The 24,027-nt window shown below is 61.9% G+C and overlaps 3 protein-coding genes across 5 annotated transcripts; 1 reads left to right on the top strand and 2 right to left on the bottom strand.

The window, feature by feature from the left end:
* Nucleotides 1-399: 399 nt before the first annotated feature.
* On the bottom strand, nt 400-7,668 carry VCF1 (VCP nuclear cofactor family member 1; the record flags this gene model as incomplete). Of its 3 annotated transcripts, none has more annotated exons than XM_084218689.1 (4): nt 7,481-7,668; nt 5,887-5,983; nt 2,542-2,583; nt 400-639 (listed from the first exon to the last, which is right to left on the bottom strand). In XM_084218689.1, the coding sequence occupies exons 1-4, from the start codon at nt 7,525-7,527 to the stop codon at nt 400-402; spliced, it is 426 nt and encodes a 141-aa protein (XP_084074815.1). In that variant the 5' UTR covers nt 7,528-7,668. The 3 variants fall into 3 exon arrangements, with proteins under 3 accessions (XP_084074815.1, XP_084074814.1, XP_084074813.1); XM_084218688.1 differs by lacking the exon at nt 2,542-2,583 and adding an exon at nt 2,224-2,286; XM_084218687.1 differs by lacking the exon at nt 2,542-2,583 and having other exon boundaries at nt 7,481-7,662.
* Nucleotides 7,669-7,797: 129 nt separating this feature from the next.
* Nucleotides 7,798-11,265, top strand: MTNAP1 (mitochondrial nucleoid associated protein 1; the record flags this gene model as incomplete). The annotated part of the gene is made up of 4 exons (XM_084218453.1): nt 7,798-9,202; nt 9,475-9,582; nt 9,994-10,110; nt 10,541-11,265. The coding sequence occupies 4 exons, from the start codon at nt 7,798-7,800 to the stop codon at nt 10,567-10,569; spliced, it is 1,659 nt and encodes a 552-aa protein (XP_084074579.1). The 3' UTR covers nt 10,570-11,265.
* Nucleotides 11,266-16,655: 5,390 nt separating this feature from the next.
* Nucleotides 16,656-23,597, bottom strand: CDC42EP4 (CDC42 effector protein 4). The gene is made up of 2 exons (XM_084218574.1): nt 23,520-23,597; nt 16,656-18,483 (listed from the first exon to the last, which is right to left on the bottom strand). Exon 2 carries the CDS (start codon nt 18,393-18,395, stop codon nt 17,463-17,465), a length of 933 nt encoding a protein of 310 aa, XP_084074700.1. The 5' UTR covers nt 18,396-18,483; nt 23,520-23,597; the 3' UTR covers nt 16,656-17,462.
* Nucleotides 23,598-24,027: the final 430 nt, after the last annotated feature.

Raw genomic sequence — 24,027 nt, 5'->3', positions numbered from 1 at the left:
TAGTTTATTGAAATTAAAAAAAGACTTATAAAACTGAAGAGGAACGCTTAAGAGAACTTTACAGAAAGCAACAACTTGCTAACAAACAGATTAGGCAGTCGATTGGAATTGGACAGTTTGCAATCCTATAACACACATGTGGACTCCTCAGTCTCCTCTTGCCACGTACTTTAGAACCACCCCAAAAAGAATCCTATAAAAATTGCTTCAAAGCCCCTTTTGCATTGCAATAGTGCAGCAAACCACAAGTAAACAATCTCCTGTTAACCTGTTATTTCAAATATAGACTGAAAAGGCAACAGGCAATTTTGTGCAATTCCATTTTAACAAACTTTGAAGTTGAAATATCAAATCTACACAGTGCTGTCCCTTCACAGAAGGCAGGGAGCTGCTGGGTCATCATGTAGGGAGGCGTCCCCGGCTCTGTAGGCTGTGGAAGTGGGCTTCCTTCAGGATCTGGTTGATGTGGAAGTAAGGACCTTGGCTTAGTGCAGACTGCTCGTGGAAGGGCTGGGAGGAGACAGGGCTGGATCCTGCAATCCTGGGGTTGAGGCTGGACTCTGCTCTGTCAGGGCTGTTGATGCTGCTGCTGCTACAGCTGCTGCTGCTGCTGCTGCTCCCGCTGTCGCTGCTGGAGGACTGGGACACACAGAGGGTGAACAGCAACATCAGACACTTCTTCCTCAACCCACAGAAGCAAACCTTTAGGATAAATCCCTCCCATCCACATTTCCAGCCTGATGGACTGAATAAATCCACCTTGGCAGAGACAGGTTGTTGTTGTCCAGGCCAGTGTCACAGAGCTGAAGGGACAAGCCTTCACCCGGGGTTCAGTGACCTCCAGGGTGTTGGATTTCAATCCTCCCCAGTTAAACCCCTCAGCTCTGCCCCCAACCCCACGTTTGCACTAGTGAAGTTTGCTGGGGTGATCCGAGAATTGGAAAATAAAGAACATTCCCAGGGAGCTGCAGTGTCAGTACAGGCAGGCAGGGCAGGGTTGGCACTTCTGCTCTGGCAGAGGTTTGAGGGAAGCACCATGCAAAGCACTTTCCTACAAGGCAATCCTAAAGTGAGATCTGAAGCATCCAAAGCAAGAGGCTGTGAGAAACAAATGCACACAACACCCACTCTAAGTCTTTGAACACCCTGCCATCAAGTACTCTTCTCCCAGTTAAGCACTCCATGGCAGTGTTAACTGGAAGTGTTCCACAGCAATTCCACACCAATTTACTTGACATGACAGTGAAAGAGCAACAGGCACTGAGGAATTCCTCATGCAGGAAAAAGAACTCGGAGTTTGACTGGGATAAGAGGCCAGGGCTCATTTGCCAGCATTTAGGACAACCACATTTCATGGGAATGGCTGGAAGAGCATTTGCCATCATCATAAGGAATTCAAAGACATAAAACACCATTTTAAGGGCTGTTAAGAAAAGGTTCCATTAGTTCCAGTTTTAGTTTGTGTGATCTGCTGGTCAGGACCTACAAATATTTGGGCGAGTCAATCAGCAAGTGGCTACTCTGCCACCCCATAAATGATTCATAGAAGCAGACAGAGTCAGTGACAGCAGCTAAAAAAAAAAATCGATATTTTTGTAAGGATTAAGCCACAGAAGTCACAGCTTTGTGGCCACATCAGAAGAGGACAAATTTCACTAAATCCTCAGGGATTTACCAGTCAGCACCACTTCCAGAAGGCTTCACCTGGAGTAAATCAGGAGTGGTGCAAACTGCACCCAGCAGTGTGTGTGGAGTAGATCAGGAGTGGTGCAAGCTGCACCCAGCAGTGTGTGTGGAGTAAATCAGGGTGCAAGCTGCACCCAGCAGTGTGTGCAGTGCCCAGGGAGGCACTGTGGATGTTTGGGTGGAACACAACCCTCCCCCAGGCCCTGATCCACCATCGATCCTGACCATCCAACCCTGACAAATTCCTTTGTTTTGCTAAGCACCAAAAATGCTTCAGCTCTGTGGGAGCACAGCAAGCCAAGCCAAGGGCCCCGGGCTGCAGGAGAGAAAAACACACAGCGGGGTCATTCCCGAGGGAGCACAGATGGAACCGCGGGAGCAACCAGCTCCTCTGCCTACATCTAGAGAGGGAGAGAGCCCCGGCAGGACAGGGAGGAGCTGGGGGTGGGTGCTGGGCAGCGCAGCTGCTGTTGCAGAGCAGCACAAAGAGTCACACGCGATGCTGAGGGGTCACAGCAGCCTCGGAGAGAAACCCACCGCACAGGACACTTTGTTTCCTTTTAGTCTGCGCTCCTTAGTGAGCTTCGTTACAGCCACCTTCTGCAAATCAAGGTAAAAATCCAAATGAGAACCCGGCCTGGCTCACGTTTCACATCTCAACAAACATTTCCCAGCTGTTAGTAGTGGTTATTTTGTGCATCTCAGAGCTGGCAGCGTGTCCTGGGACGTGCTTCTGACACCTCAGGCTGGTGACAGATGGGGTTGTCAGACCCTCTTTATTTCCAGTTCTCTAAGGCAAAGATTCACTAGCACTGGCACCCCTTCATCACTGCCCACATCACACGGAACACCTACCGTGTCCCCAGGCTGTGGTGCACATTCTGTAACGCATTTGGACTACAATCAGACAAGAAAAGAATCCTTGAAGTCATCAAGTCAGCAAGACAGGCATCAACAAAGCTTTACAGGGGCAAAGGAAAGCAGCCCAGTGATATTTATGAATACTTTAGCTATCAAAAGGGCATCTTCAAGGTTTACTGGGCTCATGAACCCTTAGCATCACACTTCAAGTTTTAAAACAAACAAACGTCCTGTTAAATGTGCAGATCTGGGACAATCCCTCGGGACAGGAACTGGAGAAAGAGCCACTCAACCCCTGCTTCTCCCAGTGCTTTCCAAGAGGAGTTTAATAGAGCCACGATCTGGTTTTAGTTAGAACTGAAGAGCAGCCCTTCCCTGGACAGTGGGGGACAAGAACTTTGATTTGATCTGTGCCAAGAACTCGGTGGTGTTCCACTCCTGGCCAGAACACAGAGGAACTATGAGAAATTCAGGTTTGCAGAAGTTGTTCAGGAAGGAAAGGGTCAGCCAGAACACTCAGACTCACTTCCTTCCCTGGGAAAAGGAGAGCAAAGGGTTTGCACTGGTGATTCCCCAGGCTGCAGAGCACAGCTGGGAACCTCAGCATTCCCCTTGGAGGATCCCCTACAACTTCTCCTGGCTTGAACTGGGGACAAGCAACAGATTTCTACACCAGCTACAGGGCAAACAACACAGCTGAGCTCCTGGAAAAGGGAGGACAGGCTGAACAGGAAGGGAAATTCTGTGGCAAAGGCTCTGCCTTGCTAATGTTTAACCCTGGCTGGAGCTGCAGCCCTGTGGCTGTGCCTGGCCACGCACTGAGCCCGGGGCAGAGCTTTCTGTCACCCTCAGGGTGGCTGTCACCTGCGAGTGGCTTCTCCAGGAGCACCAGGAATGGCACATCCTTCAACTGGCCAAAAAGCAGCACTGATGGAGACCGAAGAGAATCTGTTTCCACCCTGTGGAAGTTCCAGTGTTGCCTGTCCTGGGTGAAAGGACAATCCAGAGGGAGAAAAACAGCAAATCCTTTGGAACTGGATGTGATTTGGATGAGCAGTGGGACTCAAAGTCAGGGACTGAGGGGTAACATCACAGAACAGCCCAGGTTTGAACTGCCACTGAGGAAAAACCTCCCTTCACCTCATTCTCCAGAGCAAAACGTGCAAAACAAAAAAAACAGGAAGAGATCCTGGCAAAAAACACTGCTTGATTGCCATCAAGTTTAAAACACTGCTCACTGCCCATCCTGAGGTTGTGTTCTCAAAGAGGCCTCGCTCTGCAAGAGGGAACAGTCAGTTTGAACCAAAACATGCCAGGGGAATCAGGACTTTGGGTAATGTTTCACAAAAAAGCAGGTGTGCAACGCCCTGCGATGAAAAGCAACTCTCCCTTGCTCCTCGAAGTCACAGACTGCTCCCACTCCCCCTTTCCCAGGCAATATCCCAAACCCAGGGGGGATTTTTAACCAGCTAGAGGTGTCTGCACACAGCAAAGTATCAGGGAACTAAATGCAAGTGTTGCAAACTGGCTGGGACTTTCCAAGCAGCACCAATCGGAAGCACTCGCGCACAATGAGCACAAGGATTTCTCCCTTTGGCACAGGAAGTCCTTAACCAAGTGTTGGAATAATACAGATTTAATCTCGTGGCTTGAATTTCTGGGCATGCTCAGCTGAGGGATCTGACAAGAAAACAAGCCAAAAAAACAAAAAGAAAAAGCTCCATTCATCAGGAGAAAACATTGGGAATTCTGTTCCGTGCCGTTTGAGAAGCTGTGCCCACGTTCTCAGCAGTGAGAGCTCCTCCCTGCCTCACACCAGGGTTTAATGTGTTAAAACCAGACTTTCCCAGGCAAGTGCATGCAAGAAGCAGGGTCTCTGTCAGGCTGAGCAGTGACCTTGCCCTGGCTCAGCCGTGCCAGGGCTGCTGTCAGCCCTCGAGTGTGGCCGCTGCCAGCCCTGCTCTCAGTGGCTCTGCCCCAACACCAGGTGCTGACACGCCAAGCAAAGGTGCTTCTGGCACTCACCATCAGGGGGTTTTCCTGATATCCTTAATTTCAGTACTCCTACTGCAATCCCTCGTTCCACACTAAATCCAGCCTCCTCCTGCCACAAAGCTGCTTTAGCCTTTAACTACTCTACACACACGGAGGGCTCTGACCTGTTGGACAAGTGATTCAGGGTCAGGCGGCAACAAACCAGGGTGCTGCTCCCAGCACACCCCAAAATGCAAAGTCTCCCTCCTGAAAACACAGCACACAGGGCTGCTTTCATCCCAGAGGATTCCTTTGTGATGGACAGCAGCTCTCAGAGCATTTCCAGCAGTGTCCTGTCACGTAATCTACTTGTCCAGGTTAAGAGTTTCCTCACAACAGGAATGTAGAAATAGCCATCTGAAACCATTTACAGATTGTAAAAGAGCTCCAAGTTACACAGTAACTAAATATTTTTTGCAAAGTACAATTAGCAGTTGAATAATTGAGGTAATTCCATAATAATTCAGACTGTAATTGCTCATTACAATCCACCTTCAAAGTGAGGAGGCTCTAAAAAACCAAGGATATTTCCAAAACCTTCAAAGAAATTAATTTCATTAACTTCAGAGTGCTCTGCACCCTCTTTTCCATGAATGTTTTATAACACAAGGACATTGCTCACAGTGAATTTTCAGGTGATTCACCCAGGTGACATCTCAGAAAATCTGGGAGCAGTTGGGAAATCAGCAGTTTTTATTTTTTAAAGAAAAGAAATCTCAAAAGAAATCTCTTGCACCGAGAGAACACCAGTCTGCTGAGGGGTAAGAAAGCAAAAGAGTTTATCCCACATCCAGAAAAAAAAAAAACAATATGAGAAAAAAAAAACAACGAGTTTTGAGTTTGTTTTAGCTGTGAAGAAGTCCTGCTCAAACTGAGCAGCTCTATCAGAGCATTTTTTGCACATCAGATAAGGCCTGCCTGGAATGGGTTTTGTCTTTCTCCCACAAATAATCACCTCACTGTGAGGAAAGGCAAAGCTGATGGCCAGGCAGAGTGAGCACAGGGACACAGCCACCCTCAGCTCTGGGCACAGCTCAGCCCAAACTAAAACCAAAAACAAACAGCAAAACCAAAAAGCTGGGAATTTTTTCCCTGGGTGCTGCAAGGCAGGATTTGAAATTTCCTCCCAGAAATATTCAGGCCAGGGATAACCAGGCTCACTGGAAATGCTGATTTCCAAACTGATTTCAATCTCTGATGTCCCCAAGTCAAATCTCACGAGCTCAAACACAAAGCTATGAAATAAAAATGAAACAAAAAGCAGAGATATTCCAGCTGCTGTGGAAATGCAGCCTGGATTCTCACCTCAGTGTCCCACGAGTCCTGCAGGACAGAGTTCCTGGTGCTACGTTTGGTCTGGGGAACGTGACCATCCTCTTCATTGCCATTCCTCCTCCTCTTCCTGCAGGGGAGAAGAAAGGATCAGCACACTGATCCACTTCTGCTTTGTCCTCTGAAGGCACCCAAAGAGGGCAGGGACACCTGATGAATGAATGCAGGATGTCTCCAGCCCCCTGAGCTGCTGTGGGCTCTCACATTCCCCTCTGGCTGCAGCCTGAGGGCACAGAGAAAAGGATCCTGCTCCTCACAAGATGCTTCCTGTCAGTTTAAGGGATGTGGATTAAAACCATCCTTCTAAATAAACTCATTTAACAATTGCCAGCCTGGCAGATGTAAAAACAATTCCAGGCTGGGGACAGCCCTGGGACGAGTGGCACTGCCCACATCTCCAATTATTCACCTGCTCACACCACCCCACAAGGACTCCTTGGCCTCTCCCCTCTGACAGTGTTTGGAGCCACATTCCAAAACAGCCACATTCCCCAGGTGGAAATGAGGTTTTGTCAGGAAACACCTTGTGGATAACAAACTCTTTCCTGTTTCTGACGTACTCACCACCCCCTCATGGCACCTTGCACTGTCTGGCATGGTGGGTACAGGTTTTAACCTGATTTTTATCCAGATCTTTGCAGGCATCGAGGCAAAGCAGAGTCTGGAGGAGGACAACGGGGTGGGGGCAGTGCTGATATTCCCAGGTTACAGGAGATACAGGGAACACCTCAAAGACCAGGCTGGACAGGGCCTGGGACAACCTGGGGCAGTGGGAGGTGTCCCTGCCCATGGCAGGGGGTGGCACTGGATGGGACCGAAGGTCCCTCCCAACCCACGGTGTGATTCTGTGCCACCAACACAGCAGCTGCTCCCCAGCAGCATCCCAGAATTCCCACACAAACATCAAACGATTCCTCCCCACCCTACAAACACGACGAGTCAGCCAGGATCTCGGCAGCCTCCAAAAAAACACGGCAAGGAGCTGTTTTGGTGTGCCTAAAATTAACCCGTGCTCGAATGAGTCAAAACAGACTCGAGGGAGGTATTTATAACCGGCTCCTTTCTGTGCAGCAGGCTTTGGCCCACGCCTACAGCCCGGAGCTGCCTCGCTGCTCCCCATCCCTGGGACGGCAGGCACCGGACGCTGTCCATCTGTCCGGGAACGCTCTTTGGGGAAGGGATACTCCTGATACTCCTCTGGAGCCTCCGGTTCCCTCCTTTCCCAGCCTCCGCAGTGACCTCGGCAGCTCGCACGGGTACCCCGGGCTGCGGAAGGTGTCCGTGCCCGCGGCAGGGGGGGCATGGGACGGGCTTTGGGGTCCCTTCCACTCCGCTCCCCGATCCTCACATCCTCCCGGCGCTCCGCGGTCCCTCGGCTTCCTCCCCCACCCCGCCGCCAATCTCCCCCGCATCCCCCCCGTCCCTCCGGAGCGCCGCCAGCCTCCCCGAACGCCGCCGCCCCACTGAACCCTCCGGCGCTCGGGGCCCGCTCTCCGCTTCCCCAGCCCCCTCCCCTCAGCGCGGCCCCTCCTTCCCCCCCCCCTCAGGCCGCGCTGCCCTCACCCACCTCTGTCTCGCTCCCCGCTCGCTCGGCAGCGGCTGCCGGCAGCTCATGGCGGGCGGGAGCGCGGCGGGGCGGGCGGAGGGGCCGCGGTGGGGCGGCGGGGAGGCCGCGCTGAGGGGCGGAGGCCGCGCTGAGGGGCGGCAGCGCGGCCCTGCCCGGCCCCGACCGCCGCTTCCGCCGCCGCCGCCTCGCCCCCGTGACGTCACGGCGTGCGCCCGCGCGAGGAGGGGCGGGGCCGCGCCATTGTGACGTCACAGCGCGCGCCGCGCGGGCGGGGAGCCGCGGCATTGTGACGTCACCGGGCGGCACCGGTACCGGGGATGGCGGCGGGGACGGAGCTGTGCCCGCACTGCCGGCGGCCCTTCAAGCGGCTCCGCGCGCACCTTCCGCACTGCAAGGCCGCGCCAGCAGCACCGGCGGCCGGCCCCCGGGCGGGCCCCGGCGGCGGCCCCGCTGCACCGGGATCGAGCGCCCCGGAGCCGAGCCCGGCGCCGCGCCCCCGGCCGGCCCCCGGTAGCGGCCCCCGCGCGGTGCGGGACGTGGCCCGCAGCCTGGACCTGCACCCCGAGGAGGTGGCGGACGTGCCCCGGAGGCTCCGGGCCGGGGTGGAGGTGGTGATCGAGAAGCACCGCGCCAGGGTGGTCAGGGAGCAGCAGCCGCGGAGCCGCGGGGAGCGGACGGAGCCCGGCGCCGCTCCCCGCCACACCGGCCCGAAATCCCCGGGCAAGGAGCCGCGGAGCCGGGGAGCCGCGGGGAGCGGGACTGCGAGCTCCAAGGGAGGAAAAAGCGCTTCAAAGGCAACGGAGACGCCTAGAGAGCCCGCTGAGAGCAGCGACAGCCCCGGTGACCTCGTCCGCCTGGAGGGAAGGGACAAATCCCGGGCAGGAGGGGAGCGGCTGCCGCTGGAAGCTCGGGTGGGACCTGAACCCCCCGCGTGTGCTCTGCACCCCCGGAGCCTCCGGCTGCCAGCGGCGGAGACACCCGGGAACGAGCTCAGCCTGCCGGGGCCGCGGGGGGAGGCAGCGCCCGAGCCCACCGTGAGCCCCGGCACGGCCCCGGGGCTGGCTCTGCCCCGCACACCCCGAACCCAGCCCACCGTGAGCCCGGGCACGGCCCCGGGGCTGGCTCTGCCCCGCACACCCCAAACCCAGCTCACCGTGAGCCCCGGCACGGCTCCGGGGCTGGCTCTGCCCCGCACACCCCAAACCCAGCCCGTCCCGAGCCTGGACACGGCCCCGGGGCTGGCTCTGCCCCGCACACCCCCAGCCCAGCCCACCGTGAGCCCCGGCACGGCCCCGGGGCTGGCTCTGCCCTCCACACCCCCAGCCCAGCTCACCGTGAGCCCGGGCACGGCCCCGGGGCTGGCTCTGCCCCGCACACCCCCAGCCCAGCTCACCGTGAGCCCGGGCACGGCCCCGGGGCTGGCTCTGCCCCGCACACCCCAAACCCAGCTCACCGTGAGCCCCGGCACGGCCCCGGGGCTGGCTCTGCCCCGCACACCCCAAACCCAGCTCACCGTGAGCCCGGGCACGGCCCCGGGGCTGGCTCTGCCCCGCACACCCCCAGCCCAGCCGCCCTGCTCGGCACTCAGCAGTGCCAGGGGCTTGGAGTGGTTTCCAGACCTGTATCCCGAATCCCTGGGGATTTTTCCAGGGAAGAGTTTCCACGAGGATGTGAGGATGGCGGTGGAGACGCCCAAGGGAGGCTTGGCACAGGGACAGCAAGGTAACGAAAATCTCCCTGCTGGGATGTGCTGGAATGGGAGAGGAGGGGCAGGGAACGCTGGGCTTGCCCAGGGAAGGATCCAGGAGAATCCAAGGAGCTGTACCTGGGCCTCCTGCAGCCTGCAAAGCCAAGGGGTGATGTGTTTATGGGGTCTTGGGCTGATGGAGCCCAAGCTCTGCAGGAGGGGTGATTCCCTCTCCTTTTCCCAGCCCAAATTGCTCATCCCTGGCAGCACAGAGCCCTTGCTGTGACCATGCTGTGTCCCCCTGCAGGTCCCCTCTCCGAGAGGCCCCTGATGGAGGTGAGGCTGGGCGAGCTGCCCACCTGGATCAGCACCTGCAGCTTCTCTCCCCAGGGGCTGCTGGGAGCAGCGCAGAGAGGTGAGAATTCCTGGCTTTTGGGGCAGCTCCATCCCTGATTTACTCTGCTGGGCCAAGGAGCCAGCCTGGATCTTTACAAAGCACAAATAACGGAGTGATGGAATGTTCTGGGAGGGACCAGGAAGATGATCCAGTGCCATCCCCTGCCTTCCACTGTCCCAGGTGGCTCCAAACCCCATCCAGCCTGGCCCTGGGCACTGCCAGGGGTCCAGGGGCAGCCACAGCTCCTCAGGGCACCTCACCCCCCTCACAAGGAACAATTCCTTCCCATCCATCATCCCATCAATCCCTGCCCTCTGACAGTGGGAATAAACAAACATCCCCAACATTTTAGCTCTGTAAAGTGGCAGGGAAGCAGTGAATTCCCAAGAGCAGCCCATGATTTATCCCTCTCCTTTCTCTCCCAAACAGCCTGGAGCAGTTATTGTGCCAAGTACATCCACGTGAAGCAGGGGGGACCTGCTGGAATCTCCATGCTCCTGGCTGGGTACTGCCTGCTCAGCTATGGCTGGAACTATCAGCACTTCAGTAAGACTTCCTATTTCAGGAATTCTTCCTTTTGCAACACCTGGAAAGTCTGTTTAGCATCCCTGTTAATTAAAGCTCTGAAATAATTGAAAGAATTAAATTATTTAAGACAATAGCAGAGAGCTTGGAGAGCAGGATTCTCTAGGTGGGCAGAGGAATTTGGTTAATAAAAGTGCTGATAGCAGTTGCTGACTCACAGCTTCTCCCTGGAGAGCACCAGGATTGTCAGGAGCACGCTGAAAAGCCCACACAGGGCAGAGGGAGGAGAAGTTCCAACAGGAGCTGCATTTCCTGACAGATGACAAGGGGTTTGCTGGTGTTTGGGTGGTTCCCCCTGGCAGCACAGAAACAGAGAAGCTGCACTTGGGCTGGAGCCCCCAGACAGATCCCTGAGCTGACCCTGGGATTTTTTTCCTCCCTCTTCTTCCAGAGCGACACCGCTGGCGAAAATACCACTGAAGGAGCTGGAGCAGCAGCCAGGGAACAGCCCCAGCTCTTGGGGAGGCAGCAGAGCAGCCAGGAGCAGGATCCCAGCAGGAATTCCCAGCAGCAGGGGCCTGGCTGGGGCTGGAGCTGAGGAGGAGCCGCTTTGCAGGTCGGCTTGTGTGGCAGAGAGGTGACAGGGACAGCCTGTGGTCACCCCTCCGTGGGTCAGGCAGCTTTTAGTAGTGAAATGAGAGAGCTTTAGAGGCACCTGAGAGATCTGTGGGGGCAGGAGAGCTCCTGGAGGCTGCAGAGTCCCAGATCCTTTGCTTGGGACAGGGGACAGCACCTGTCCTGAGCTGTCATTAGAGATTATTCGACAATTCTGCTGCAGCTGAGCAGACTTCAACCCCAAGAACCATTCCCTTTAAATTCAGAGCTGTGCCTGGCCCAGCCCAGCTTGTACTCACCCCTTGTACTGGTGGGACTGGCCAGGACCTGCGTGAAGGCACTGGAGCAGCAGCTCAGACCACAACACCCTAATCCTGGGGAAGAAAACTCCATGGGATGAGCTGTTGTGCCCAAAGGGCAAACCCGTGCCTGCAGCAGGCAAACCAGGACAGCCAGGAGTGCTAGTTGGAGCCTGCCATTCCCAGACATGTCTGGGAAAGGGTTGCTCATGTTCCAGGCATGAAGGGCAAAAAAAAAAAAAGCCAAGAATTAAAAAGTCTGAGCTCTTTATTCTGCAGAGTGCAGTAGTGCTGTGACAGAGGTGTTGCACCAAAAACTCTCACCAGCAATAAAAACCTGTGTGGATTTTCCTTTCCTGCTTGGGTTGTGATCTCAAACGTGGCGCTCTGTGCCCCCTTCCCCAGGGATGAGCACATCCCCACCCCTGTGCCCAGGATCCTGGCCCCAGCCACTCCTGCACCCCTTCAGCTGTGCCAGGGGCGGCAGCCAGCTGTGCCAGGGGCGGCAGCCAGCTGTGCCAGGCCCTGATTTTCATTGCATGCTGTGATTTCTGTGCTCCTGTGGAGCTGTGAGCTGGTGCTGGGCAAACCCTGCTGGCTCTCCTTGCCCAGCAGCTGCCCCAGTGCCGTGTCCGTGCTGTCCCGTGGTGTCCTCCTCTTCCCTGAGCTGTGTGGAGCACTGGAGTCACTTTCCAAGCAGCATTTCCAGCTGAGTCCTCCTGCTCTGGCTGGCACAGGGACTGGCTGATCCTCTCTGGGGGCACAGGGAAGGGGTTGGTGCTGGATCAGCCCCCGCCACGTCCCCAGGTGTTGGTTTTGACCCCATTTCCAAAGGAATGGGATCATGGAAACAGCACCCCGAGAGTTCCAACTACACCAAACCTCTGAGCCAGAGGGATCTGTTGTTCCCAGGGTTCTCACCACTGAAATCCCTTCCCCTGCTGGTTCCCACCCCAGCTCCCAGGGGACAGAGGTGGGAACCAAATACCACAAGGAAAAGACACATTTGCAGTCAAAGAGGCTGTTTGGGAGCACCCTGGGAATCCCCACAGCACCTGCTGCCCCTCACCCTCCCTCCAAGGTGAGACCACTGCTCCCAGCCCTCCCATTCCCCAAAATCTCTCACCTTGGAGCAGGTGTGTCCTTCCAGTGGGCTCTGAGGGCTCGGGGGGCAGCCACTGGTGTCCCACAGCTGAGCTGCCGGGTGCTGGGTGCCTCGTGGGGGTGGCTCCTCGGCCGGCCCGTGCTCACCTCCCCTCTCCTCTGCAGCAGCCAGATCCCTCTGCACCAGCCCCCACGGACATCCAGCTCCCTGGTGGAAAGGGGGCAGGGGGCACAGTTGGCATCTGCTGCCCCACAGGGGCTGGGGGCAGCTGGGCCATCACCCCCGTGGGCACAGGGACAGCAGCTTCACCTTGGATGGGTCTGTGCTGCTCGTCATCAGCCCGGCCTTGAGGCTGGAGGGGACACAGAGGACAGGCAGTTACTGCTTGGGGTGTCCCCAGACCCTCCTGAAGCTCCCCCAGGCCCTCAGGGCTGTGCCCAGACCCTCCTGAAGCTCCCCCAGCCCCTCAGGGCTGTCTCCAGACCCTCCTGAAGCTCCTCCAGCCCCTCAGGGCTGTCTCCAGACCCTCCTGAAGCTCCCCCAGACCCTCAGGGATGTCCTGGAGCTGCTACAGGCACCTCCATGGGGACCAGGGCTGTCCCCAGACCCTCCTGAGACTCCCCCAGACCCTCAGGGCTGTCTCCAGACCCTCCTGAAGCTCCCCCAGCCCCTCAGGGCTGTCTCCAGACCCTCCTGAGGCTCCCCCAGACCCCCCTGAAGCTCCCCCAGACCCTCAGGGCTGTCCCCAGACCCTCCTGAGGCTCCCCCAGCCCCTCAGGGCTGTCCCCTGCCCACCCAGCGCTGCCCCTGCTGTCAGCAGCACAGCTCAGGCGTGGGCTTTGGTTAATTCAGACCCTCTGTGTCCTCGTCCCTGACCCTGCAAGGGCCACAGCCACCTCAGACAGGGGATTTTCCCCCCCAGCCGCGTTCCAAGCCCCCCAGTACGTACTGCACGAATTTGCACTTGGGTCCCTCCGGGCAGAAGCCCACCAGGTAGTTGGCACACATCACCCTCCTGGTGTGCTTGTACTTGCACAGGGGACCTGCGGGGCAGAGGGGACGCTCACAGGGACACGGCGCTGTGGGAGCTCCGCTCTCCCTGCAGCCCAGAGCCCAAATCCACCCATCCCCGCTGGGCCCCCTGCCCGCCCAGCCCCGGCTCACCGTGCCAGCAGAAGCCTCGGTCGTACCAGGGACAGCGCACGGTGCTGGCGGTGGCACCCACGGGCGGGAAGGGACGGTCCTTGTTGCTGCACTCCCCTGCGGGAGAAGGCGTGCGACATTCGGGACAATGCGGAGGGAATCCCTCCCTCCAGGATGGGCCGGATGAAAGGAACTGGGGTGCCCTGGGAGCGGCCAGGTTTAGCTGGGCTGGGGGGACAGTGACCCTGGCTGCGTGACAGTGGCGCTTCTTCCCGCAGTCAGGAGGTGGCATCAGCCGCTCGCTCGAGGCCGGCCCCGAGGGATGAGAGAGGGCTGGGAAGAGGCTCCCTGGGATGCCCAGCCCCGCACCTACCGAACTTGGAGTAGAAATGGCACTCGGGCACCCGGGTGGTATCGTAGTCGTGCAGGAAGTCGCAGCCTTCGCCCCTCTTGCAGAGCCCTCGCAGCCAATGCTTGCACACGGCGGGCTTGGCCCCGCCGGGCCGGGGGTGGCCCTGGACATCTGGGACAGCCTTGTCACTGCCAGCCTGTCCCCAGTGCCCCAGCACACCTGGGACAGCCCTGTCACTGCCAGCCTGTCCCCAGTGCCCCTGGACACCCGGGACAGCCCTGTCACTGCCAGCCCCAGCACACCTGGGACAGCCCTGTCACTGCCAGCCCCAGCACACCTGGGACAGCCCTGTCACTGCCAGCCTGTCCCCAGTGCCCCAGCCCCAGGGTGGGGAGGGCTTCACCTGCAACCCCCAGTGCTGTCCCTGTGGGGACACTGGGGACCCTGGCAGCTCCCCAACCCCGAGGGAGCACTGCCTGGAGGACAAAATCCACCCAGGTTTTGCAGGAGGGCAGCAAAAGGAGAACCCCAAAAGCTCCCACAGCCCAACCACCCTCCAAAAACGCCACGGGCCTGTCCCCAACTTACTGTCCACCCCTGGGAGGGGCAGGGGCTGAGCTCTGAGCTCCCCCACATCAGCCTCCGAGTCAAACCTCATCTTCTCCACGCCAGCCACCAGCTCCTGCATCATCCCTGCTGCAGGAAGAGCCCGGTCCAGCCCGCCAGGGGAAGGGGAAGAGGCAAGGGAGGAGGCAGGGGCACTCCCAGGGAAAACACAGCTCTCCAAAGGGAGCACCACGCTCTGGAGATCCCTGCAACCACCCTGGGCCCCAGCAAAACCCCTCTCCTCTTCTTCTTCCTCCTCTTCTTCTTCCTCCTCCTCCTCCCCAGGCAGAGCAGAACCAGCCCCAGCAGCCCTGGAGTGCTGCATTTAGAGGGGGGAGTTGCCCACATCTGATCCCAATTTGCAGCCCTGATTGCCTGCTGCCGCAGCTGGGGAGCTCAGCCCCCAGCCCCAGGCAGCCCCTCTCAGCCTCCCCGCTCCCACATCTGCTTCTCCTCCAGGAAAGGGGGCTGGGGCTGCCTGGGAGCCGGGTTAACCCCTCACTTCGAGGCCTTACATGGAGACAAATATGGCCAGCGTGCTGGGATTGAGCATTCCAGCAGCCCTGGATGGATGGGTGTGCTTTGGGGCGCTCTGGGCACAGCAGCACCAGCCCCAGGCCTGCTCTCCAGCTCCTGGCAAGACAGACCCACATCCCTGGGCTCCTGGAAGGGGCCACACCTTGCATGCCAACAAATCACGGAATGGTTTCTTGTGGAATGCTCCTTAGAGCCCTCCTTGTTCCATCCTCAGGCAGGGACGCTTCCACTGGGCTGCCCAGCAGCCCTTCCATGGGTGCCAGGCTCCAGTGGCACATTCTGGCCATGACCAGGGCTCTGTGGGTTTCCTGGAGCGCACCTGGAGCAGGATTTATCCCTGGAATTATCCCAGAGCTCCCTCCCTGCTCCGTCCCGCGGCCACGCTCAGCGCCCGGGGCTGCCACCGAGCCCTGCTCCCATTCTGTCACTTGCCATCAGAGCACTGGACCAGCGCTGCCACAGCGCTGCCCGTGGGTGCTGCAGGGTGCTGGGCACCCACCACCCACCCTGCAGCCGTGTGGGACAGCCTGGGTGCCACCCCGGGGTGTGGCAGATGTCACTGTGCCCACCACCGAGGGCTTTGGGGACGCTGGGGTGCAGCCTCGCTGCCTGTGGCCGGTGCTGGCCGGGCGCTGGCGGTGCTGGTGTCACTCCCCACCAGCCCAGCACACGTGGCACTGTCCCTGTCCCCGCTCCCTCCCGCTGCCCCCGTCCCGCGTCCCGGCCGTGCTGAGCAGCCCCGCTCGCACTTTCTGCCCCATCAGCTCGCGGCTCCGCGGCGCTGCCGAGCCCGAGCCTGGAGCCGACAGGCGTCACAAAGATCAGGGCGGCCAAGTGACAGTGGCAGGCGGCCCGTGAAGTGTCACCCCAGGGCTGCTCCCCGCCCCACAGCCCCGGGGAGCACAGCAGGCAAAGCCCAGGGACCAAACCTCGCTGCTTTGTGCCAGAGCACCCCTAAGGGACAAGAGGAGCCGGCTGTCCCCCAGCAGCCTGGTGACCTCCCAGGTGACAGCGACCAGGGGGATTGGCTCAGGGGATGGGACATGGGACCCTGGCACAGGGCAGGGGGGCACGGTGACCAGAGCAGAGGCAGCCTGCTGAGCTCAGAGCCTCCAGCTGCAGCTGCTGTTGTTCTCCCTGTCCCAGACAATGGCCCAATGTCCCCTGGCCAGGGTGACAGGACAGGACCCCATTGTGTCTCCACTGCGGCACAGCGTTTGCCCGCTCCCCTGGCTTCTCCAGGGAGATCCATTTGGGTGGACAGGGGCATTCAGATCCCCCCAGGAGGGGGAGATGTTTGGGGGGATAAATCTCTCCAGTGCTCAGGGAAAGGCTGTGGGGCCATTCCTGGCACTTTGCCCCATCTCAGCCCAGCTCCATCCCAGGGGCTGGAGGGGGAAGTCACTCCCAGCACTGGCAGAGCCCCATTCCCCCAGTGGCTGAGCTGTGGGAAGCTGGCTGTGGCTTCAGAGTGACTCCTGCTCGCTCTGCTGGGATCATCCAGGGCCAGGGCAGCCCCGCAGGGCCGGGAACCCCCAGGGCAGCCCTTGGCCCCCAGCCCGTGGGAGCGGGGACAGCCAGTCCTGCCCCCCCAGCACCGTGCCCTCCTCCCCGGCTGGAGGGAGCGGGGCTGGGAGAGGAGAGGGCAGCGTTGGCAGAGCCAGCCCTTGGCAGGAGCTGCCTGGCCCGAGGGTCCCAGCCCTGAGCCAGATCCGGCCAGCAGGAGCTCTCCTGCTTCCTCAGGACTCGGGCAGAGAAAGCTCAGCCCCGGCAGGTGCCCACACTGCGGCCAGGAGCACGGCTGGCATGGGGGCGGCACAGGGACACCGGTCCTGCTCGGGCAGCAGGTCCCCCCAGCATGTCACCCCTCAGGAACTCAGGCCACTGCAGTCACTACCATTGCCTTTTATTCCTCGCATTTGTACATACACGGTATAAAAGCTCCTGTTCCAGCCGCCTGCTCCCGCCACTGCCCGGCCCCACCAGGATTCCAGTGGCTTCCAGGAGCTCCTCCCACGGGGGACAGACCCACAGTTCCATCAGCATCCCTGGAGCTGGCTGTGAGCATCCCTGTGACCCCCAGGCTGGTTGGAGAGTCGAACATTTGGGATGGAACCATCCATCCATCCATCCATCCATCCATCCATCCATCCGTCCGTCCGAGGGATGGGGAGCGAGCACCTGCCATGGCACTGGGAGGCTCTTGGTCTGGAGAATGTCCCCAAGAAACCCAGGAAGCTGGAGCTGCCCATAGTCCCAGGCCACCTCTGAGCTCTCCAGAGCCAAGTTCTTCCTCATGGGAAATCTTCCCTCCGTTAAAACCAAAAGAGAGTAGAGAAAGGTAAGTACAAATCAGAAAACAGTAAAAACTGTACGGTGGAAAATATATATATATTACTAAAAGGGCTAAAACTCCAAAGGCTCATCTTGTTGGATCCTAAATCGCTTTACACGGGCAGGGGGGCAGGAGAAAGGAGCTAATATCCAAAGTCCAACAGAAAGAACCGAAATCGAGTCTGCTTCCCCCTCCCAGGAAGTGCTGGAGCTGTCTGGGGCTGTCAGGAGCGGCCCCGGCCCCAGAGCAGAGCGCTGTCCTGCCGCAGCACACAGAGGGAACGAGGCAGCAGTCGAGTCTTCCCCAGTGCCACCTCTTGGGGTGTTCAGCCCTGTGTCCAAGCAAGCTCAGTGAGAACCAGGCCCTGGGCTCGGCCCTCCTTTATACCCGGATCTCGTCGTCATCATCGTCGGCGAACGAGAACTCCTTGTCGGGGCGTTTCGGGGCCCCTCCCCGCTGGCTCGGTGGCCTGGGGACAGGGCTGCGCTCCGAGGGGCAGCTGGACGCCGGGCTGCTGTCCCTGGGGCTGCGGCCGCCGGCGCCGCGGGCCGGGCTCTGGCTCGGCGGGGCCGCCAGCGGGGAGCCAGGCGGGGCGGCCTCCCCTTCCTCCTCCTCCTCCTCCTCCTCGCGGCTCTCCTCCGCCTCGGGATCTTCGTCCTGCTCCCACTGATCCTTATCCATGATGCTCAGCACGTCCCCGAGCATGGAGGGCCCCAGGTCGATGTGGAAGGACATGATAGACTCGGCGTGCTTCAAGCCCGCGCCGCCCTTGGCCACCACCACGGGCAGGTCCGTGATGTCCCCGAAGTCGCGCTCGTCCAAGCCGGGGCTCAGCGGCCCCGCGGCCGCCCCGTTGGGGCGCTGCTGCTCTTCGGGGCTCCCCTCCTCGGGCAGCTTCTTCACGGGGCTGGAGGAGAGGCTCTTGGGCAGCTGCCCCGCGCTCCTGTCCACGTCCTTCTCGTTGAGCTGCGGCAGGGACACGGCGTTCTTGACGAAGAGCGCCGAGTCGCGCAGCGAGCCCAGCATGTCCCGCCGGTCCCCGCGCGTCACCGACTGCGAGCGCTTGCTGCTGCGGAAGCGGCGGGACAGCAGGCCGGGCTTGGAGGCTCCCGGCTCCTCTCCCGCCTCCGGCACCGGCTCCCCGGCCTTGCTGGTGAGGAAGGAGGTGTCCCCGAAGGCGTCGCCGGCGCGCCCCACGTGCATGGTGTGGCGGAAGTCCCCCAGGGGCGCGCTGATCATCTCGGCCGTCAGGTCGGCCCGCGAGCGGCGCTTGGAGTGCGCCGAGTTGGACACGAGCTGCTTGAGGATGGGCATGGTGGCAGCCAGGGGATCCCGCGGCCGGTGCTCACGGAGGGGGCTGCGCAGCCGGGATGCCGCCGGCGGTGTCACCGATGGGTCACTCCTAGGGGAGAGGAGGGAGGGACATGGTCAGGCTTCGAGGGTGCTGGTGGGGCGCCGGATTTCATCCCAGCAAGCTGCAAAAGGGAGCCCTGTGCCCGCCAGCTGCCTGGCTCTCCTGGTAATTGGCTCCATGCAGGGCATCATCCACACGGGACACACCCTCAGACCCCTCTGAGCTCCCTACACCCCCAGACCCATCCCTGGAGCAGAGAGACCTTCAGGAGAAAGACCTGGGCATGGGAATCTCTCAGGACGATGCCTGACTCTGTGCCCCAGATGGATGGGCACCACGGGCACCCTCTGCCCCTCCCCGTGCAGCCCCAGCCCTCCCGAGCGGGGCACAGCAGCTCCAGCCTCTGCGAGCAGCACGCTGAGAAGATGCCTGGGATTTTTTTTTTTTCTAATTGGAAGAAAGCGGGGAGGAGCAGACGCCAGGAGGAATTGGAAACAGACGGCAGGAAGTGTGTGAGGAGGGCGTAGAGCCCCCGGGAGGCACCGCCAGCCGAGCAGGGGGACGGGGGGACCAGGATGGGGACCCCTTCATGCTCGGCAGGATGGGGACATGGGGACACCGCTGTGCTGCCGCCCAAAACCCTCCGTGCTGCCCCTCGGAGCTGAGTCCATGTGTGACCATCCCCACCCTCCCCAGCCATCTCGTGGTTACCGCTGTGACTCAGAGGTGACAGAAATGACGAGGGCGCTGCCCGACCACAATGGCAACGGGCACGTTACTCCTTCCCTCGGCCACCTCGGGGCCACCTCGGGGCCACCAGCCCCGACCCGTCCAACCCAGCGCCCCCAGCCACGCAGGAGGGGACAAGGACAGCGACCGTGTGGCCGCATCCCGTGGCGCCAGGCGGCCCCAGGTGGTCCCGGGAGAGGCTGCCGGGGAGGAAGGGCTCGTGGCCGCCCTCTTCCTCCCTCCGGCCACCGCCGGCGACACCGCGCCCCGTGACACGCACGGGGAAGGGACGGACGTGTGGCCTCGGAGCGAGCCGCGGGACGGGGGCCGCGTCCCCGCCGGTGCCCGCCCGGCCCCAGGGCACAGCTGGCAGCGAGCCCGGCCCCGCAGCCCACGGGCAGCGACGGCCCCAGCACAGCCCGGTCCTGCCCGGCTGGACACCACCACCGGGAGCCACAGCACCCACCCCACTGCCAGCATGATCAGGGGACGCCTCCACCCCCTTCCCTCCCCAGAGCCACGCTGTGACACCCCGCTGTCCCCCAGAGGAGCGGCAGGAGCGCAGGCAGGCTGCGGGCGGGCAGGACGGACTCTGGCCCCGCGCTGGGGCAAAGTCCATCGCCCAACCCTCCCGTGCCTGGCTCCCGGCCGGGCCCGGCCAGGGCAGGAGTGCCCCGTGGCATGGCACACGGCCACAGCCCCTGCCCGGCCCGTCCAGCACCCCACCAGCCCAGGGAGGCACGGCCTGAGCCCCCGGGGGGATGATGGCACAGGGGGGACCAGCTGGGGAGCCCCCGTTCGCCCCCAGCAGCAGGGAGAGGCCATCCAGGAGCCACACCTCCCTCCCTGCACCTCAAACCAGGAGCCAGGGGAATTCCTTCCCCCTCAGCCCATCCCAGCAGAGAGGAGCAGCTCGCTGGGCCCCGCCGCCTCTCTGGGATCTCCCGCTCGCGTGTGCATGGCACGAACGCTTTCCCCTTCCAAGGTCTCCTTCCAGGCCAGCATTCCTGCAGCCTCTGCTTTTCCATAAAACAAACACTCCCGGCGAGCTCCCCAGCTGGGCCAGGCAACCGTGCTGCTGATTTAGGCCATCTGGGGACTGTCCCTCCCTTGTATTTAGATTTCGGGGCCAAGTTCAGCATTTGTGAGATACTTTGCAAAGGGGCCGCCGGGAGGTTGGAGCGGTCCCAGCCGGGCCAGCAGCGCTCCATCACCCTCACTGCCTCCCCAGCAGCAGCGTGGCCCCCTCCCCTAAACGCTCCAGCCCACGGAGCCTCCTCACAGCAGCCCAAATCTCCCCCCATCCCTCGATGTTTCGCTCCCAGCTCGCCCCGAGAGGCGATGGCAGCACAGATGGACGGTGCTGCCCACACAGCCCGGCCCGGGGAGCTGGACACAGAGCCCTTTTCTCCTCCTGTCGCTCGGGGAGAGCAGATCCTGTGACATTCCCGCTGCCACTGGTGCTTTCACAAAGGAAACCAGGCCAGGGAGGCATCGCTGGCCTTTCCAGCCACCTACCAGGGGAAGCTGCTGGTAACCCGAGAGACCTCGCAGGCACCTGGCAGCGCTGCCCAGAGCGGAGCCAAGCCCCAGCAGGGCTTTGGGGCAAGGGGAGGGGACAGGACCTGCACACACGGGTCGAGGACAGGAGGGATAACGGGTACTGACAGCCCTGTGCTGCCTCCCACCTGCCCTCTGAGCCCTGTGGGACCGCAGGCTCTGAGGAGTGAGAACCTGAGGTGCCCAGGGACACAATTGTCCCTGCAAATGAATGTCTGCTTGTCCCAGTGCAGAACTGGGACAGCCCTGGCCAGGCCCACGTGTCCTGATGGTGCAGGCTTCCCACGAGACCCTCCCTCCCCTCCATCCTCTCCATCTCCTGCTCAGCATCAGTCACCCGTGGGGAGCAGAGTGAAAGTGGCTCACAGAAGGAGGCCAGGGAGTGAGTGCACACAGGAAAGGCCAAGTCCAGCCACATTCCCATGCATCCTGCCCCCAGCTCTTCCCGCTCACAGGCTGGGAAAGCCAAGCTGGCAAAGCCAAGCTGGAAAAGCCTCCTGGCCGGCCCAGCCGGCTCCAAACGAGCTCCCCAGCTTCCCCATGCAGAGCCCCCCGGGCAGCACCCCGAGATCAGAGGGTGCTCTCCCCGCCCTGCCGGGTGCTGGGGCAGGGGCTGTGCTGGACCGGTCGGGTCCCCCACCCTGCCCAGGGCCAGGGAGAACCCACGCCCGGGCCAGGGAGGCCACCCCGCCTGCTCAGCCCCGCTCTGGGGTGCGCTGCCCCTCGGGGATCCTTTGATCCTTTGATGTTGGAGCCTGGCAGACGCAGCTGGAGACAGGGCACGGATCACACCCCGCCACCGCCGGCCCAGGAGGGGACCCAGCCGCTGTCACACCCTCGGTTCGGCTCCCCAGCGAGTCTTCCCAGGGCCCGGGGGCAGGCGGTGCTGTCAGTGCGGGCAGCCCCGGCGCCCGGTGACCGCCCCCACCCCGGCGCGGTGACAGGTCTGGTCCTGTCCCTGGCACCGCGACGCCGCTGCAGCGCAACCCTGGGATGCACCGAGCGGCCTCTGGAAGTGGAAAAGGCACTGGCAGCGAGCTCCAGAGCCGGGGATGGAGAGATGGCACCCGGGGAAGGGGGAGAAGCTTGGCTCCCACCAGCGCTCTCGGCACACGGATCAGCACCAGGCTGGGAACTCGCCGCCGGTGCCAAAAGCAGAGAAGCGCTCCCGGAGGGGACTGCCAAGAGCCAGGAGGTAGCCAGAGTTCAGCAAGGAACCGCTGGCAGGACACGCCAGAACACGCACAGGGCCATAAATCCTCCAGCGCCGGGGCCACGAACCAGCCCGCGGCTCTGCAGGGCCGGGAGGGGACTTTCCTGGGGGGAAAGGTTATCTCCTCGCTGGCCTGGCTCTGTCTCTCTGCAACAGGCTCTGGCCGGGCTGCCACAGGACACCGGGGCTGAACAGACCTCCCGACCTGCGCGGGGCTCCGGATTCCTGCGGTTTCGCTGGGGTGGACGGGAAGTTAGCAGGCAGACTTCCCACAGGGCGGCCCCGGCTCCGTACCTGCCGGGGGCCCGCAGCCCGCCCCGGCCGGCTCGGGGGGCCCTGGGCGGCTGTTTGCGCTCAGGACAAAACGCAGCGAACAAAGGCAGCGAGCGGCACGGTCAGCACAACGCCGGCGGCAGCGGGGCTGGCGCGGGGGGCCGGGGAGGGAGCCCCGCGGCCGCTCAGCCCGAGCACGGAGCCGAGGATCGGGGTTCGGGCCAGGCTCGCTCTGCACCCCCAAACACGCTGAGCCTCCTCGGTGCTAAAGCTCAGCTGGAGTCGGACCACGGTTTCCGAGGGAGCGGCGTCCAAAACAGATCTGTTTACTGCGTGCCCGGCTGGGGAACGAGCCCTGTGCTGGCTGCAGAGATCGCACGCTGTGCCTCAGTTTCCCCCCAGAGCCCATTAACGATCCCTTTAGAACAGCCCTCCTGCTCTATAGATCCCAGCTCCCTTTGGAACAGCCTTCCTGATCCATAGATTCGGCGCTTGGAAACATCTATACTGCGCGCTGCCGCTGCTGCCAAACCGGGGTCAAACCGGGGCGGCGTGGGACGAGTCCAGCGCGCCGCCAGCGCCCGCTGCCCACGGCCCCGCGGTTCTACGGGCACCGGAGCGGGTCTGGGAGCCAGCCCCGTGCCCAGCGCCGGCAGAGCCGGGCGCTGCCTCTCTCCGGGCACCCTTGGCAGCGGTGTGTGCCGCCCAGGGACGGGCGGCAGGGCGGAGGGCAGACTGCGGTCAGCCGGGACCCCTGTCCGGGGCCACCGGGGAATGAGCGGGACGGGGATTTCGGGCGGCTCTGACTCAGCACCCGCCGGCGCCCAGCCCCGGGTGCCGCTGGACCCGCTCCAGCCGCCGAGGTTCCACCTTCCCGACACGGGCTGCGGGCAGCCACCGCCCCGACCGCGACCACCGCCAGCCCCGGCCGCCGCCAGCCCCGCGCGGCGCTCGGCGGAGCGAACGGGCGCCGATCTCCGGTGGGGCGGGGTGCGGTGAGCCGGGCCGGTGCCCCGCGCTGGGCAAACAGCGCTCCGCATCCTGTTAACCCATTCGCCCTCCCGCGCAGCGCACCGGCCCCACGGCGCGGCGGGGAATGAGGCGGGGGATCCCGGCCGCCCCTCTGCCCGGTACCGGAGCGCGGCAGCGCCGGGGACCCCGCCCGCCCGCCGGACAATAGCCGAGCTGAGCGCGGCGGGATCCCGCCACGCCGGGACGAGCCGGGCCGGGCCGGACCTGGCCGAGCGGGCCCGAGTCTCGCCGGGCCGCCGCGACCCCCGGAGCCCCCGGTGTCCCCCCGCCCCCGTACCTGCTCGCCCGGGCCCCGCCGCCGCCGCCGGTCCATGGCCGCGCCGCGCCGGAACGGAGCGCCCCCCCCACCCCGGCGATGACATCATCGCCCCGCCCGGACCAATGGCACAGCGCCACGTCACGGGGCGGTCCCACGCCCTCCATTCAAACCCGAGTGGGGCGGGGGGGGGGGGGGGGGCGGAACCCTGGGCCCCGCCCGGGGCGTCCCGGGGGTGGGGGACGGGGACAGGGACGGGGACACGGACACGGACACGAGAGGGGTCAGGAGTGGGGCTCGGCGCCCCCGCGGGATGGCGGGGCCGGGGGCTCACAGGTCCCCTCCTGCCGGGAGTCACGAGTGGGGTCCCAGAGGCAGAGCGCCGAGCTGGCCGCAGCCCTGGCAGAGCGGCGGGGCTGAGGTGCTGGTGGGTGACCGACTCTAATTAATTACGGGGAATTAAGAACCGCGCTGAGATACCAGGAGGAGGCGGCTTCAGCCGCAGGGCAGCGGCGATGTCCCCGTTCCA

The sequence above is a fragment of the Fringilla coelebs genome (assembly GCF_963513975.1).
Source record: "Fringilla coelebs genome assembly, chromosome: 19".
Taxonomy (NCBI): Eukaryota; Metazoa; Chordata; class Aves; order Passeriformes; family Fringillidae; genus Fringilla; species Fringilla coelebs.
This window is presented reverse-complemented; position numbering and strand designations above follow the sequence as displayed.

What these genes read in the sequence shown, in the direction of transcription:
- CDC42EP4 (XM_084218574.1), bottom strand. Translation starts at nt 18,395, where the DNA reads ATGCCCATCCTCAAGCAGCTCGTGTCCAACTCGGCGCACTCCAAGCGC.